At 37.5% G+C, this 13,940-nt stretch overlaps 1 protein-coding gene across 1 annotated transcript; it reads right to left on the minus strand.

Moving 5' to 3' along the window:
* Positions 1 to 7,529: 7,529 nt before the first annotated feature.
* LOC107797391 (transketolase, chloroplastic) lies at positions 7,530 to 12,022 on the minus strand. The gene is made up of 7 exons (XM_016620274.2): positions 11,394 to 12,022; positions 10,298 to 10,388; positions 10,052 to 10,157; positions 9,685 to 9,967; positions 9,360 to 9,508; positions 9,130 to 9,283; positions 7,530 to 8,790 (listed from the first exon to the last, which is right to left on the minus strand). Exons 1-7 carry the CDS (start codon positions 11,880 to 11,882, stop codon positions 7,831 to 7,833), a joined length of 2,232 nt encoding a protein of 743 aa, XP_016475760.1. The 5' UTR covers positions 11,883 to 12,022; the 3' UTR covers positions 7,530 to 7,830.
* Positions 12,023 to 13,940: the final 1,918 nt, after the last annotated feature.

A 13,940-nucleotide genomic window follows, 5' to 3' on the forward strand; every position in this document is an offset into this window, starting at 1 on the left:
ACTGGCTTCCCCATCATTGTCAATAACGATAGTGGATGCGGCTAGCTCAGGTTTGACTTTCTTTGCCTTTTATTCTTGACCTCGGTTGAAGAAGAACGCCGCCTTTTTGGTTGCTTGTTCTCTGGCCGAGGACTCTGAGAGGAAACGCTTGCACCGGAAGCAGATCCGATGGCGCATGTTCGGGTAAGAGCCTCCTTCAACAGCCTCGTAGCCTCTATGTAATCAACCAAAACATCCTCCTCAGGGATGGTAACAGAGCCATGCGGGAGATATGAATCCAACAAAAAAAGAGGTTAACTAATTTTCTTATGAACAAAAATGAAATGAGGGAAGAATCAGTTTTGCGAGTCAACTTACCATGATTCTTAGCCTTCCATCTGTATTTAGGGGCTAGCTCTTTCCACAGGCGGGTGACAGGCGTGGCAATGTCCAAAATCTTCTGAACTCACAGATCCAAGCCTTCAACCCTTGGTGGTGTCCACCGAGTTGCTAAAATAATGAAAAAAGAAGGATCAACAACGACATGAAACAACATTTTTTCAAAAAAAAAGAAAGACGGACTTTGAACTTATGTGTACGAGTCTAGGACTCAGGGAAAGATGGAGTTATTGCCAGGATGATATCCCTGGTGGCAACAACGACAAACCGCTCCATCCATCCACGGTCATTGTCATTATCCATGCTGGTGAACAAAGCATGGTAGTCACATTTGCTAAAATTTATTACTCCCCTACATAAAATCTTGGGGGAGTAGAGATTCATCATGTGAGCCAAGATGAGCTCCTCCTTCATCTCCTGGCACAGCCGCCGTAGACAGGTTGCAGCTCGCCATACTAAAGGGCGCACATGTGACTACAAACCTGGTATTTATGTCACAACTCCAAAATCACGGGGTCAAATCCCCTACTTAAAGAAAATACACCCAAAATAAATAGGTACGTATAAACGTACATGAAGCCCTTCTTAGAGAAGGTTACTCGCTCCACTAGTTCAGGAGCCATAATGTTCAGATCATGGAAATCATAGTCCTCCTTCACAACATGAATGATTGAAGGGCGAATAGAAGAGGGGTATTTGCTAACAGCCCAAGTGTGGCAGCTTGAAGAAGGGAACTTCTCTTCAAAGTCCTTGGTTGTGTTGAGACATTTGGGGATGATGGTGGTCACCGTAGGGGTGTCAGCATCAATGTCGATTTCTTTGTCTTTGCTCTATTTTGGACTCCCACCGATGAGAAGACCAGAATTCTTGGAAGAGTTAGTAAAGGAAGCCATGATCAGTAGAAGGTGGTAAGAGTTCCGTGAAGAAAGATGAAAGCAGCAAAGAAGTTGAGAGAGTTTGTAGAACTATTAAGTGTAAAAAAAGAAGAATGATGTGTATAAGTAAATGAATATGCGGCTAAAATCGTGATTATGATTACTTCGAGAACCGGTGAAAATATTGCTAAATCATTGAGTAACACGTGTTCGGGGTATTAAATACGAAGAGACGTGTGTCTTATCAAGTGTCAGAAACTTTTCAGAAGGGTTCAAAAATTTTCCGCCAAGAAAGGAATCTTCACCAACTTCCTAGTGACAAAAAGATATGCCACCGAAAAATAGGAAGACTATCTGTATAGGATAAATCGGTTTACATTAAATACTCGAATGATAGAGTGACACGTGGAACCAAGGACAAACGGAAGACGAAGTGAGCGAAAACCAAGACCAAGGACAACAGCTTCGATTGGCATCGAGTAGACCCCGAAGGGAACATTGTTAACGAGGGCAAACGAATATCTGCCACCGGACGACATTCAATGAAGAATACTCCTCAGTATTGAATACACGTCCGTTACAGAGAATTTTGGCATTCATTATCTGTCGTTACATATTCATCAATGGCCCCAATTATTGTCATTTAAGAGAGGCTTGATCCTAGGACCTTATTCCCTAGGTATAGCTATAGTAGTGATTTCAATAACCATTGTAACACAGGAAAAATCTGACAAACTTATGCTACACATTATTTCAAGCTAAATAATACTTTACTTTCTGTCTAACGTCATTCTTAGTACTGCTTTCGGAAGCCTTGCTCTCGGAATCAAGTTGTCTGCTATTTTATTTCGATTTTAACGCTAAGTCTAACATTTTATTTGGATTGGATTTGGATTTTAATTTATTCAATCCAAAAATCGAAAATCCAAACCGAAATTTTTATATCCAATCTGAACTGTCCGAACGTCTACCCATACAAACAATGACGAATGTACACAATCAATAGGATGTTGTAAAATATTCAACTTCTCACCGCCTAATTCCGTGTGTTTTTTTTTCTTCTTCAAAAATTCCATCGTGTGAAGATCTTAATTTAAGCAAATTACCCACCCTTTAACTTATTTTTCTTCTCACCATTTTTTTTTCCGGTTGTGTTTCCATGAAGGTGGGAGGGGGTAGAGGGGTAGAGGTGAGGAACCTAAAGTATTGGAAATGCATTCAATTGAAATCATCATTTTCAGCATAGATCATATGTACATATTTGTTGCAAAAAATTCATGAAAAATAGCACACATCGAAACAATTTAAAATCTTTAACTCATTGTTGAGTTAATGCAAAAGGTCTAAAAGGGGACAACTTCATGTCAGACAATTAGTACTCCCTCCGGTCCAAAATAAGTAATTTTTTGGTTGTTTTCACACATATTAAGAAATTTACCTTTTAACATTAATTAGCAATGAAGTTGATCATATTAACCTTCACTATTTCTTCACATAAATACTCCTAACACATACTCCAACATTAATTACTCCAAGAGCAATGTAGGAAAAAAATAATTAATTCACTCTTGAAATCTAAAAAAATCACTTATTTTGGACTACAAAAAAAAAGCTAAAAAATCACTTATTTTGAACTGAAGGGAGTACTATTTGTTTTGGGTAATGGAGCAAACAATTTTGAAAGCAAGGCAAAGAAAACATCCTTCTCAGGGAAATTTCCCCTCGTATTCAGTGCTAATGTTATAAAGTTTGTTAGGCCAGCTATGAGGTGAATTTGTATGTCAAATAATTTTTGAACTAATAATATCTTACTAGGACCACAAACCTTTTCCATTCTACTTTAAGCTGTTTCTAACTAAAAATAATCACAAGTTCAACTAATTCATCTTTCTTTGTTTTTTCACCCGATATCTAGTATTGAGGCCTAATTAAATTCGGACTTACACCGAAAAGTCTCATATCGGAGGATAAAATGCTCCTAACAAAGGCGATTTCATATTCAGGGCTCAAACACTCAGACTTATGGTTAAATATGAAAGAGTATACTTACCATTCCAACATAATCCTTATCGGTAAATCAAAGCTAAACTTTCAAATTTAAATATGCCCCAAATAGTATAAAGTATTTTTATATTACAGTATAAATTAACCGATTATAGCATGTTATTTCTGTTCACCGTGCCGCATATGGAGAGTTACCATACATCTTTTGCAACTTGTTCACATTGAGAAAGGTATTTCCCTTTGTAGTCCGTATATATTAACAAATAGTTTCTCTAATTATCTATTTTCTCCTTTTAAGTAAGGCTCATTCTTAACATTGGCTTTCTGCAGTAATTTTTTGAGCTATAGCTCCATTTATTGTTCTTAAAATCCAATATTCTGGCTTTCTAATTAAACATTGGAATGAGCACATAAATATGACAGTTTTATTCAAAACATTTCTAGTTCTTCCTTAAGCTAGATGATATTTTATTTAACCTGACAATAGGTTTTGCTCCCGACGGTTAGATTATTGTTACAAGAAGTCATGCATTTTTGTTAATAAAAAGGCAAAACTATTTTTGGTGTACTTGATCACAGAACTTATATGGGATAAAGTACGTTACATTTATTGATATTTTTTGAAATAAAATAATTAGATTGAGAGAAATTACATTCAGAAAATTTTACTGACGTCATAACATCGACCTGCCTAGAATTTGAAAGAAGTGCTAGAATGTGCTACGTTATCATCATTCTCGTTAATAGATTTCGATCTAACCTAGAGTCGTGCAACGTTTTTTCAGTCTCCCAAGCATTTTGAGTTAATACATTTCTCCAAAATTACAGTAGGAGAAAATTACGATCATCCCCAAAATCCTATCAGCGCAATAAGAATTAACTTTATCAATGTAAACCGGCACTATAAATAATTTTTTACCGTCAGTTACCACAAGATATCAACACACAACCCTCTATAAAAAGTGAGAGCTGCATATTGAAAATTTTGAAACTAATGCAGGTTACATGTACAACATGTAGAGTCTATTTGGAAAGTCATCCGGTAATTGAAATTGGTGTAATTACTAGAGTAATAATTACACACCTTGTAATTACACAATATTGTAATTACGACGACATATTTGTTTTTCATAACGTAATTACAAGCGTACTGTTTGGTTACACAAGTGTACAGTTAAATTAAATTTTAAATGAAATAATTATCAAAATTTAAAAGTTAATATAATAAATATATGCCTATAAATAATTTTTTATAAGTATAAATAATATTAGATTTGGTATTTAAGTTGCATATTTTTTCTTGAATATGCATTAATTAGTAATCATATATTTATAACTAATATTGTAAAAATAATTGATATATATTTTCTAAATTAATAATATTTAATTTAATTAATTATAAACTAAAAACATACATTTTGTAAGAACATCAGGGAATGCATGTTTGATAAAATAAATTAATATTTATAAATATAATTTCATAACATTATTCAAACGTTTGACAAAACTAATCTATTAATTCTAACAAAAAAATGAACTAACATGCAATGTGAAATAACAAGTCAATACAACTAAAATAAGTGAATTGGAACCATAAATATAACAAAATTTCAAAATCCAAAAAAGATGGGTTAAACATATGTCAAATTCCAACATAATAAAAATAAGTTCCAATACAACTTAATATTAGGAAACACAATAAGTGTATAACCTCATTCAACAACAAAATTCTACTTTAATGACATCACTCATTATATGCCAAGTTTGTTAATGACTCATTATTTCTAATATTAGGAGGTGTAGTTTCAAAAACTAGAATGAAAATAAAACAAATAAGTAATAAAATATACAAGCAATTACATAGAATCACAAGAAGTAAAGGTAGAGAAATAAAAGATAAATAATGTACAATGAAAAATATAATTTAAAATTAAAAAGTAAAAATAATTAAAACAATGAAAATAAAAAGTTATAAAGAAAATAAATTAAATAAAAACAAAAAGGAAAGAAATTAAAAAGTAACAGTGTAATTATCATCAATTATCACCTCCCCTTGAGAATTGGAGAGTGTAATTACACCTATCCAATTACACTCAATTTCATGTTGACCAAGTAATTACTTGACCAAACAAATATGCTAAACTGTGTAATTATACCCAATTACATCTAAATTCAATTCCTAGATGGCTTTCCATAAAGATGAGTAAAGATATTTTACACTATTGGTATACACGAGTTAATTAAACTCGCTAATAGTATCCCCACGTTCCAAAATGTACACTACTCCTTACACTGGCCCATGCAAGTTTTCAATCTGTTAGTGTACATGTCTTCTTTACAGAAATAAATAAATTCAACATATATATAGATCATCACATGGCGAACAAAAAAGAGTTGAAAGCCTTAGCTGATGCCCCTGTCTTCCTTTACGGTTATCGTTGTGGTTTCAAATACCATTTATTAGCAGAGGTAATATTTTTATTTTTTTCTTATATGTACATATAGTTCGAGACGAAAGCATTAATGATTTCAGTTGAATTCCCGCCAAAAGCTTTTGATCTCCCTCTGCTCGTAGTTACTTCTAGTCTACAGTGGGAAGCAGTTCAATGTCTAGCCCTTCTTCAACAATCGCTCCCAAGGCAAAAGTAAAAAGAAAATGCTAACGAGTTACAAGAAGTACAACTTCTTCGATACCTGTGCGGCTACTTCATTGTAGTTACCATGATCATAGTTGTGCTAATCTTTAGTTAGGTGTGGGGACATTCGATATGATATGAAATATGCATGTTATTTGCTAAAGGATTCATTTTTTTGTTCACCTTACTGAAATTGTTCTAGCAAATTATGAGTTTGATATCGTTCTACATCATACTTATTATATGTTGTACGTCTAATCGGATGGAACACTAGCACTGTTCAGGATAATTAATTCTGTGAGCGGTCAGAATGGGAGGATGCTGGAAAGGATTTTAATCCAAACATTAATTGGCCGAAAACAAATGCAAGTGTTGGCCTAATTAAGTTTGTTTTGATGATTGACAAAGGAACTTAAGCATGAACCACGTCCATAAAAATAGTGTACACAAACACGGGCAGATTCGAGCACAAGGTATGCACGTGAAGGAGATAAGCTTAAGTGGTTATATCTTATATCTCCTGAACGAAAAGGTTGCAAAAGTGATAAGGAGAAGAACTCCTTACTCGAAGAGAACTCTATCCTAAATAAGGGAGGAGTTAGAAGTTGAAGATAACTAGAACTCTTCCACCAAGAAAGAGTAATGCATTATACTTCTAGCTTTTTCCTATTCTATTAACTCTATATATTTCAGGATGTTTTCATTTTACAGGTATGCACATACGCTGAAGTTAAACGTGATTTGAGAGCAAAATAACAAGACATTTTGCAAGCAATTCTTGTGTGATTCAAGTGTTCGAACTTGAAGCTACATGAACCAGATAGATGAACCAGTTCCAAGTGTCTGTCTCTTATTATAGTTTCATTGTAATAGGGCTTTTGAGTTGTGCTTTTCAGCTTTATCTAGAAGCAATTGTACTAGGTACTTTACGTTTTGCATTTATTATTCCGCGGCAGTAGTATAAGGAACATATAAAAGAACCAAGTCCTTCTATAATCTGTGCACGCAAAAATTAAACACCACACAAATTACGCCTTCTTGTGTGGTATTGAAGTATAAAACATCAGCAAGATAGGTGCAAATGAATCAAATCCATCGAGAGCTTGAATTACCTTCCTAAGTTCTGTGCATATGGCAATGAGACCACACGACTATATACAAACCAGTCATAGAAATGATTACCGATGGCTGAAATTTGATTTAAAAGAGAGCTTATGCTAAAGGTACCGATGGTGTGGCCTAGCCGTACGTCAACAAAGTGAGATGAAATTTATGAAAGATCAAGATTCAAATTTAAAGACAAAAAATATAATGAGTGATTTCTTTTTAATTTGCCTAAATCTTGTTTGGGCCACATTTTGTTGCTTAGAAAGACCCCCATTTGCTTGAAGAGATTAGATTTCCATATTTTCTTCAATGGCTAAAATACAATATCTAAACAGGGCCAATTCAAGAGGGATAACTCTTCTCAACCATCCAAAATTTAGAAGGAAAATGTGTATAGAAGCAATTTGATTCCTTCACACCAACATGTCATCAAACTAGTCAAAAACTATAAGGTTCAATTGCTTCTGATCAGAATGAACCATATGGAATAAAAATGAAGAAAAGAAGGCCTCTACGCATGAAACTCCAATTGAGAAAGAGACATTTGTGATCAATCAACCAAACAAGATTACAAACTCAACATATGGTGTAAGTATACAAATTCAGGAGCATCAATGTACCTAATCTCTATCCTAATCTTGGATTCATTCTGATGGCTCTACGCTCAACTGAAGAAAAAGAAGTTTCACCCTTACTTGAATCCAGGCGGGCGTCTGTGAACTGTGGCGAGAGTCCATTTGATATCGTTTCCACCATTATATCACATCTCATAACCTAAATGGAATCAATTCAGTAGACCACCAACAACCAAGAATGGCAACTAATAAGGCCTAAGAAACTTCTTTAGCTGCAGCTACAACAGCCTCTGCTGTAATACCAAACTCTTTGTATATCTTTCCAGCAGGAGCACTGGCACCGAATCCGTCAATTCCAATGGCTTTTCCTTTATCTCCAACAATTTTCTGCCATCCAAATGTTGATGCAGCTTCAATGCTAACTCTAGCTGTAACAGATTCTGGAAGGACGCTTTCTTTGTAATCAGCTGGTTGTTCATCGAAAAGCTCCCAACAGACAAAGGAAACAACTCTCACTGCCTTTCCTTCTTTCCTGAGTTCATCGGCAGCCTTGACAGCAATTTCTAACTCTGAGCCAGTACCGATCAAAATGACATCAGGTTTGTTGCCTGAAGAATTGTCTGATACAATGTAGCCACCCTTTGCTGTTCCTTCAATAGAAGTTCCAGCAAGTTGAGGCAACTTTTGTCGAGAGAGGGCAAGGATTGATGGTGTCTTCCTTCTGAGGACAGCCACTTTGTAAGCACCGGCTGTCTCATTCCCATCTGCTGGACGGAACATCAGAATGTTGGGCATTGCACGGAAACTTGCCAAGTGCTCAATAGGTTGATGGGTTGGACCATCTTCTCCTAGACCAATTGAATCGTGGGTCATAACATAAATAACTCCAGCTTCAGACAAGGCTGAAATTCGCATGGCTCCTCTCATGTAGTCAGTGAACACAAAGAAAGTAGCGCAATAGGGAATAAAGCCAGGGCTATGCAGAGCAATCCCATTACATATGGCTCCCATACCATGTTCACGAACGCCAAACCTTAAATTACGCTCTTCTGGAGTGTTCTTTTGGAAGTCACCAAACATTTTCAAAAGGGTCATGTTTGATGAGGCAAGATCAGCACTACCACCAAGGAAACCGGGTAGAACCTTGGCAAGAGCATTGAGGTTTTGTTGTGACAAGTTTCTGGTGGCATCAGCTGCGCTCTCGGGTGTATAAGTCTGAGATCAAGAAAACATGCAAATAACTGATTAAGATAATTTTGATACTGCAAAAGCCACAGCAATTATCAGTTTTTGGCAAACCATATTAGAGGAAAGCTGACTAAGGAGCAGTTATGCCAAAATAGTTATTTCAATTTTTTTTTAGAATTTAGGGCCTTGTAGTCAGAAAAGATAGATGAATGTTTGGAAAATCCAGATGAAGACAAGCTCTCACTTACTGCAATAGAAACAATTTGCAAAACCCCAATCAAAAGTTAAGGACTGATATAAAGATAGTCTATACAAAAAGCAGTTAAACTTGGATTGAGATTTGAAATTAAGATAACAATCACTCACAGGAAGAGCTTTCTCCCATCCAGCAGGTAGTTCACCAGTAAAGATGGATTTCAATTCTGCAGCTTCCACTGGGTACTTTTTCTCATATTCGGCAAACTTGGCATTCCATTCGGTTTCAAAAGCAGCACCCTCAGCTGCATGACGACTCCAATGGCTGCAGTAAGTTCGTGATACCAATATAAGTGACTGCAAAGGTAAAATAAACTAGGTAAAGAGGATGTTATAGTAACCTCTTCACATCTTCAGGCAAATGGAAAGGCTCATAAGGCCATCCAAGGTTATTTCTAGTGGCCTCTACTTCCTTTGCTCCAAGTGCACTGCCGTGCACACTGTAAGAGTTTGCCTTGTTAGGAGAACCAAAACCGATGGTTGTAGTGACCTGCAAGAAAAGAACAGTCAGAGTACTGATAGACATTACAAAGAAATCGGGAAAGGCAAAGGGAAAAACAAAAAAGATGGAAAGAAAGAGCAGTATAAACTTTATGGTAAACAAATTGCAATGCTTTTTATGTGTTTCCAGGATTTCTTCCTAGTTCACGACAGTATATATTGGACCTTGATCATAGTGGGCTTGTCTTTGACAGATTTGGCTTCCTTAATGGCAGCACGAATCTCATCATAACCGGTGTTACCATTCTTCACCCAGATCACGTGCCACCCAAGAGCCTCAAAACGGGCTCCAACATCCTCAGTGAAAGCAATTTCCGTGTCACCATCAATTGAGATGTGGTTGTCATCATAGAAAGCAATCAATTTTCCGAGTCCCCAGTGTCCAGCAAGGGAACAAGCTTCTTGTGAAATACCCTCCATCTGGCAACCATCGCCAAGAATAACATATCTGCACAGTCAACAGTCATTTGCCATTAGGCAACAAGACAATACAAAGTCAAAAGGGTCTTTGGGAGAATGGAAACTCTGTTACGTGTAGTGGTCAACAATCTCAGTGTCTGGCTTGTTAAAACGAGCAGCCAAGTGCTTCTCTGCAAGAGCTAAGCCAACAGCATTGGCAATACCTTGGCCCAGAGGACCTAATAACAAATAAAATAAGATCACAATTAATTAAATGGACTCATAACTCAAAAGTTATGGAAGCAAATATATAGCACCAGAAGCAGAAATATGAATCAATAATTATCAGAAGTGCATAGGCATATGAAAGTACACTAACCAGTGGTGACTTCAACACCAGGAGTCTCAAAGTTCTCAGGGTGACCAGGGGTTTTGCTACCCCACTGACGGAAGCTCTTCAAATCCTCTTCCTAATCAGTTAGTAATACTAAAGATAATCAGTAAGGCACAATGAACGAAAAGAACTAGTTTAAACTTCAATAACAAAGATGAGCCATAGATAGTTGCTTAAACAAAAATATCTATACCAAATCAATTAAAGATGATCTTCTCCTAACAACAACAACAACATCCCAGTATAATCCCACAAGTGAGGTCTGGGGAGGGTAGTATGTACGCAGACCTTACCCCTACCCCGAGGGGCAGAGAGGCTGTTTCCGATCTTCTCCTAAAAACAGTTGAAAATATTATCAGGTATTGTCCAAAATGTCATCAAACAATGATTTTTCTATCAATTTATAAAACAATGGGATGGAAAACAGCAAATCTGAAGCCATTTCTTCCTAAAAAGAACGATCCAAATCCAATTCTGAACAGAAAACAGCAAGATAGAGTGTGTTTGGATATAAAAGTTGTCAGACACATGTTAATAGTCCAAGGTGTAAAATGTGTAGGATGACGTATAAAGATACTATTTTGACATAATTTCAGGTATTAAAGGATCAGAACAATGCCAAAATGTTCATCTAAGTTGCCCTTTTGGTAGAAACATCTTCTTCTATTTTCTAGAATTCAAGTATTCAAATACTCCCTCTATTCCAGTTTATGTGACACTATTTCCTCGGTAATCCATTTCGAAAACGAATGACACATTTCTATATTTAAAAACAATTTAACTTTAAACATTCCGTTTTATCCTCAATCACAAGTTTTTATAGCCACAGAAATGTTATATCATACCATAAGTTTCAAAAGTCTTTATTTCTTCCTTAAACTCTGAGTCGTGTCAAACTATATCACATAAATTGAAACGAAGTGATTACATTTTTGGCCATCCCAAATAAATCCACAAGAACATGGGGCCATAGCCATACACACAGGCGCGCACATCACTCACACATACACACACACACACACGAGAGAGAGAGGGGGAGAGAGAGAGAGAGAGAGAGAGAGAGAGAGAGAGAGAAATAGACCTGAACAGAATCATAACCAGCGAGGTGAAGGAGAGCATACTGAAGCATACAACCATGACCAGCAGAAAGAACAAACCGATCACGATTAAACCAATAAGGATTCTTGGGGTTATACTTCATCACTTCATCGTACAGTATATGACCCATTGGAGCACAACCCATGGGCAAACCCGGGTGACCCGAATTAGCCTTTTCAACAGCATCAATAGCCAAGAATCGAATAGTATTCACTGATTTCTCAACGAGGACCGCATCAGTCTTATCCAAAGTCTCTACGGTTGCAGAGGCCTGAACAGAAGTCTGTTGTTTAGAGATGGTGGCGGAGCAGGGAGAAGCACGGCGGTGGGTGGTGGTGAAAGTGGTGGATTTAAGGCCGGAAAAAGTGGGGAAAGAGAGAGAAGGAGAAGAAGAGGTCGAGGCATGGCGAGGGAGAGAAGGAGAAAAGAGAGCTGCTTGAGAGAGAGTAGTGAGAGAAGATGAAGAAGCCATGGCTCTGCTGTATTGATAATTGGGGAGGAGAATAGATAGATATATTGGATAATTGAAATACGTGAGCCGTTGGTTAGCTTTTGGAGAGAGAAAGGGAGCTACCTGTTTCCTATTTTGGCTCCTTATGGCTCGATCGGACAGAGAATAGAGGTGGGTTTACCTGTTTAATTTCAACTATATCCAAATATCCAGCTTTTCTACGGCACAATAGAGTGAAACTAGCTAGTTAGGAGTTAGACTAAGAATGTCATTGGTCGTCTTTTAATGCAGGGCTTTACCTGATAGTTTTACTATACCAGCCATCTATTTCGTATTTTGTATTTCGTATTTCGTATTTTGTATTTATTTATTATGCATTTTTATGGTACTAATATATCGGCTCCTATTACCTTTTTGAGCTGAGGGTCTCCTGGAAACAGTCTCTCTACCCTTCGGGGTAGGGGTAAGGTCTGCGTACATATTACCCTCCCCAAACCTCACTTGTGGGATAATACTGGGTCGTTGTTGTTGTTGTTGTTGTATCCAAATATCCAGCTTTACTGATACAAATAATTCTAAAAGACTTCCCATAAAAAGTATCTTCATTTCATGCTTGTTTGACTCAAAAGATATTAAATTTTTTTTAAATAAATCAGTCAAAGATAAAGGGGTAAATCCTAGTCAAACATAATTAATTTCAGATCGAAAAGTTAACAACAATGATTGCATATGGGACGAAAGAGATATGATTGATCTTATTAAGATTCGACATTGTCTTTCTTATCGACCGATGAGAAAGTAGATTTACATACTTTCTTCAATGTCATTTCCTCTTTTTCTAGAATACAAGAAGGGAGCTTTTTTGTCTTCCTTTTTAGAAAATGGAGAAGCCCCCCCAATTGAGAGCTTTCTCTGGTTATATATAGTCAGGGTATCCTTGCTCTTTGCTTGACTCGACATCTTCTTGCCATTGATGTGTCTTGGTCGTGATTTTAGGCGTCACTCTTACCGATTCGTCGGATGTCATAGAGGAGAAATGGAGTGGGATATGTTGACCGCCGCTGTCCAGTTACTGAGACGGGATGTCGGTCAACTTGGTCGTGATGGTTAGATTTTGACCAATACAGTTAGTCCCCCCGTCTTTCGGGGTCGTCCTATGTCGGATTCGGCAGATGGATCATGTTCATTACGATTTCGAGAGAAATCTGACCTACGACTTTCTGTTCCTTAGTCATATTTTGTGGGTTTTTAACGGGGTGGCGGCGTTCTTTCGATCCTAATGGACCGTTGCGACGGTTTCGAAACCTAAACGTCGTTGGGTATCGAAACGTTGTTTCGTGGTTATGGTCATTATTACACACGTCCCTGGGGAACTAAAACATTTCGTGCCCCATCAGATTCGATTGGTGACTCTTGGATTTCGTGCTCAGGGGATTTATGTCTCTTATAAATAGGTGGAGCTTATCATTCGGTTGACACACTTCTTCATCTTTTGCTTGGGAGAGTTCTGCAGATATATCTTTTTTTCTGATACCTCGAATTTCTTCTTACCCTCTTGTTCGCTGAAATCTTTCATCTCTCCTTTTTATTACTTCTTTGGCGCGTTTTCTGCTAAAAATGGTTGGTGATTCTCGCGACAATCTTCCCGCCGCTAATCCGGTACCGGAAAGTTCTGCTCAGGTCGTCGGAAGGGCGGATGCAGCGGAGGATGAGGAGGTTCCCTCAGTGGTTGAGATCTTGCCTCGCCCCGGGAGAGAGGCGACCGACTTTAGTATTAGCGGCGGGGTGGAAACGGAACCCGTCCCCTCCGTCATGAGGGAAAGGGGAATTGTAGAGTTGAAAGAAAGGTGGGGAATCCCCAATTACGTCGATATGCGGCCGGTGGAAGGGAACGACATAGTTCACTTCGACCGACCTGGGTACTGCGTGTTCTACTCCTACCCCTTTATTGTAGGGTACACACTTCCTCTTCCCCTGTTGGTGGTGGATTTTTGTCGTTTCTACAAAGTGTGCCCCGCCCAACTTTCGCCGTATTTGTACAAGTTATTCCTTATGCTGCTCAAGTATGCAGAACTTGTC

The sequence above is a fragment of the Nicotiana tabacum genome, chromosome 1, assembly GCF_000715075.1.
Source record: "Nicotiana tabacum cultivar K326 chromosome 1, ASM71507v2, whole genome shotgun sequence".
NCBI classification, from domain to species: domain Eukaryota; kingdom Viridiplantae; phylum Streptophyta; class Magnoliopsida; order Solanales; family Solanaceae; genus Nicotiana; species Nicotiana tabacum.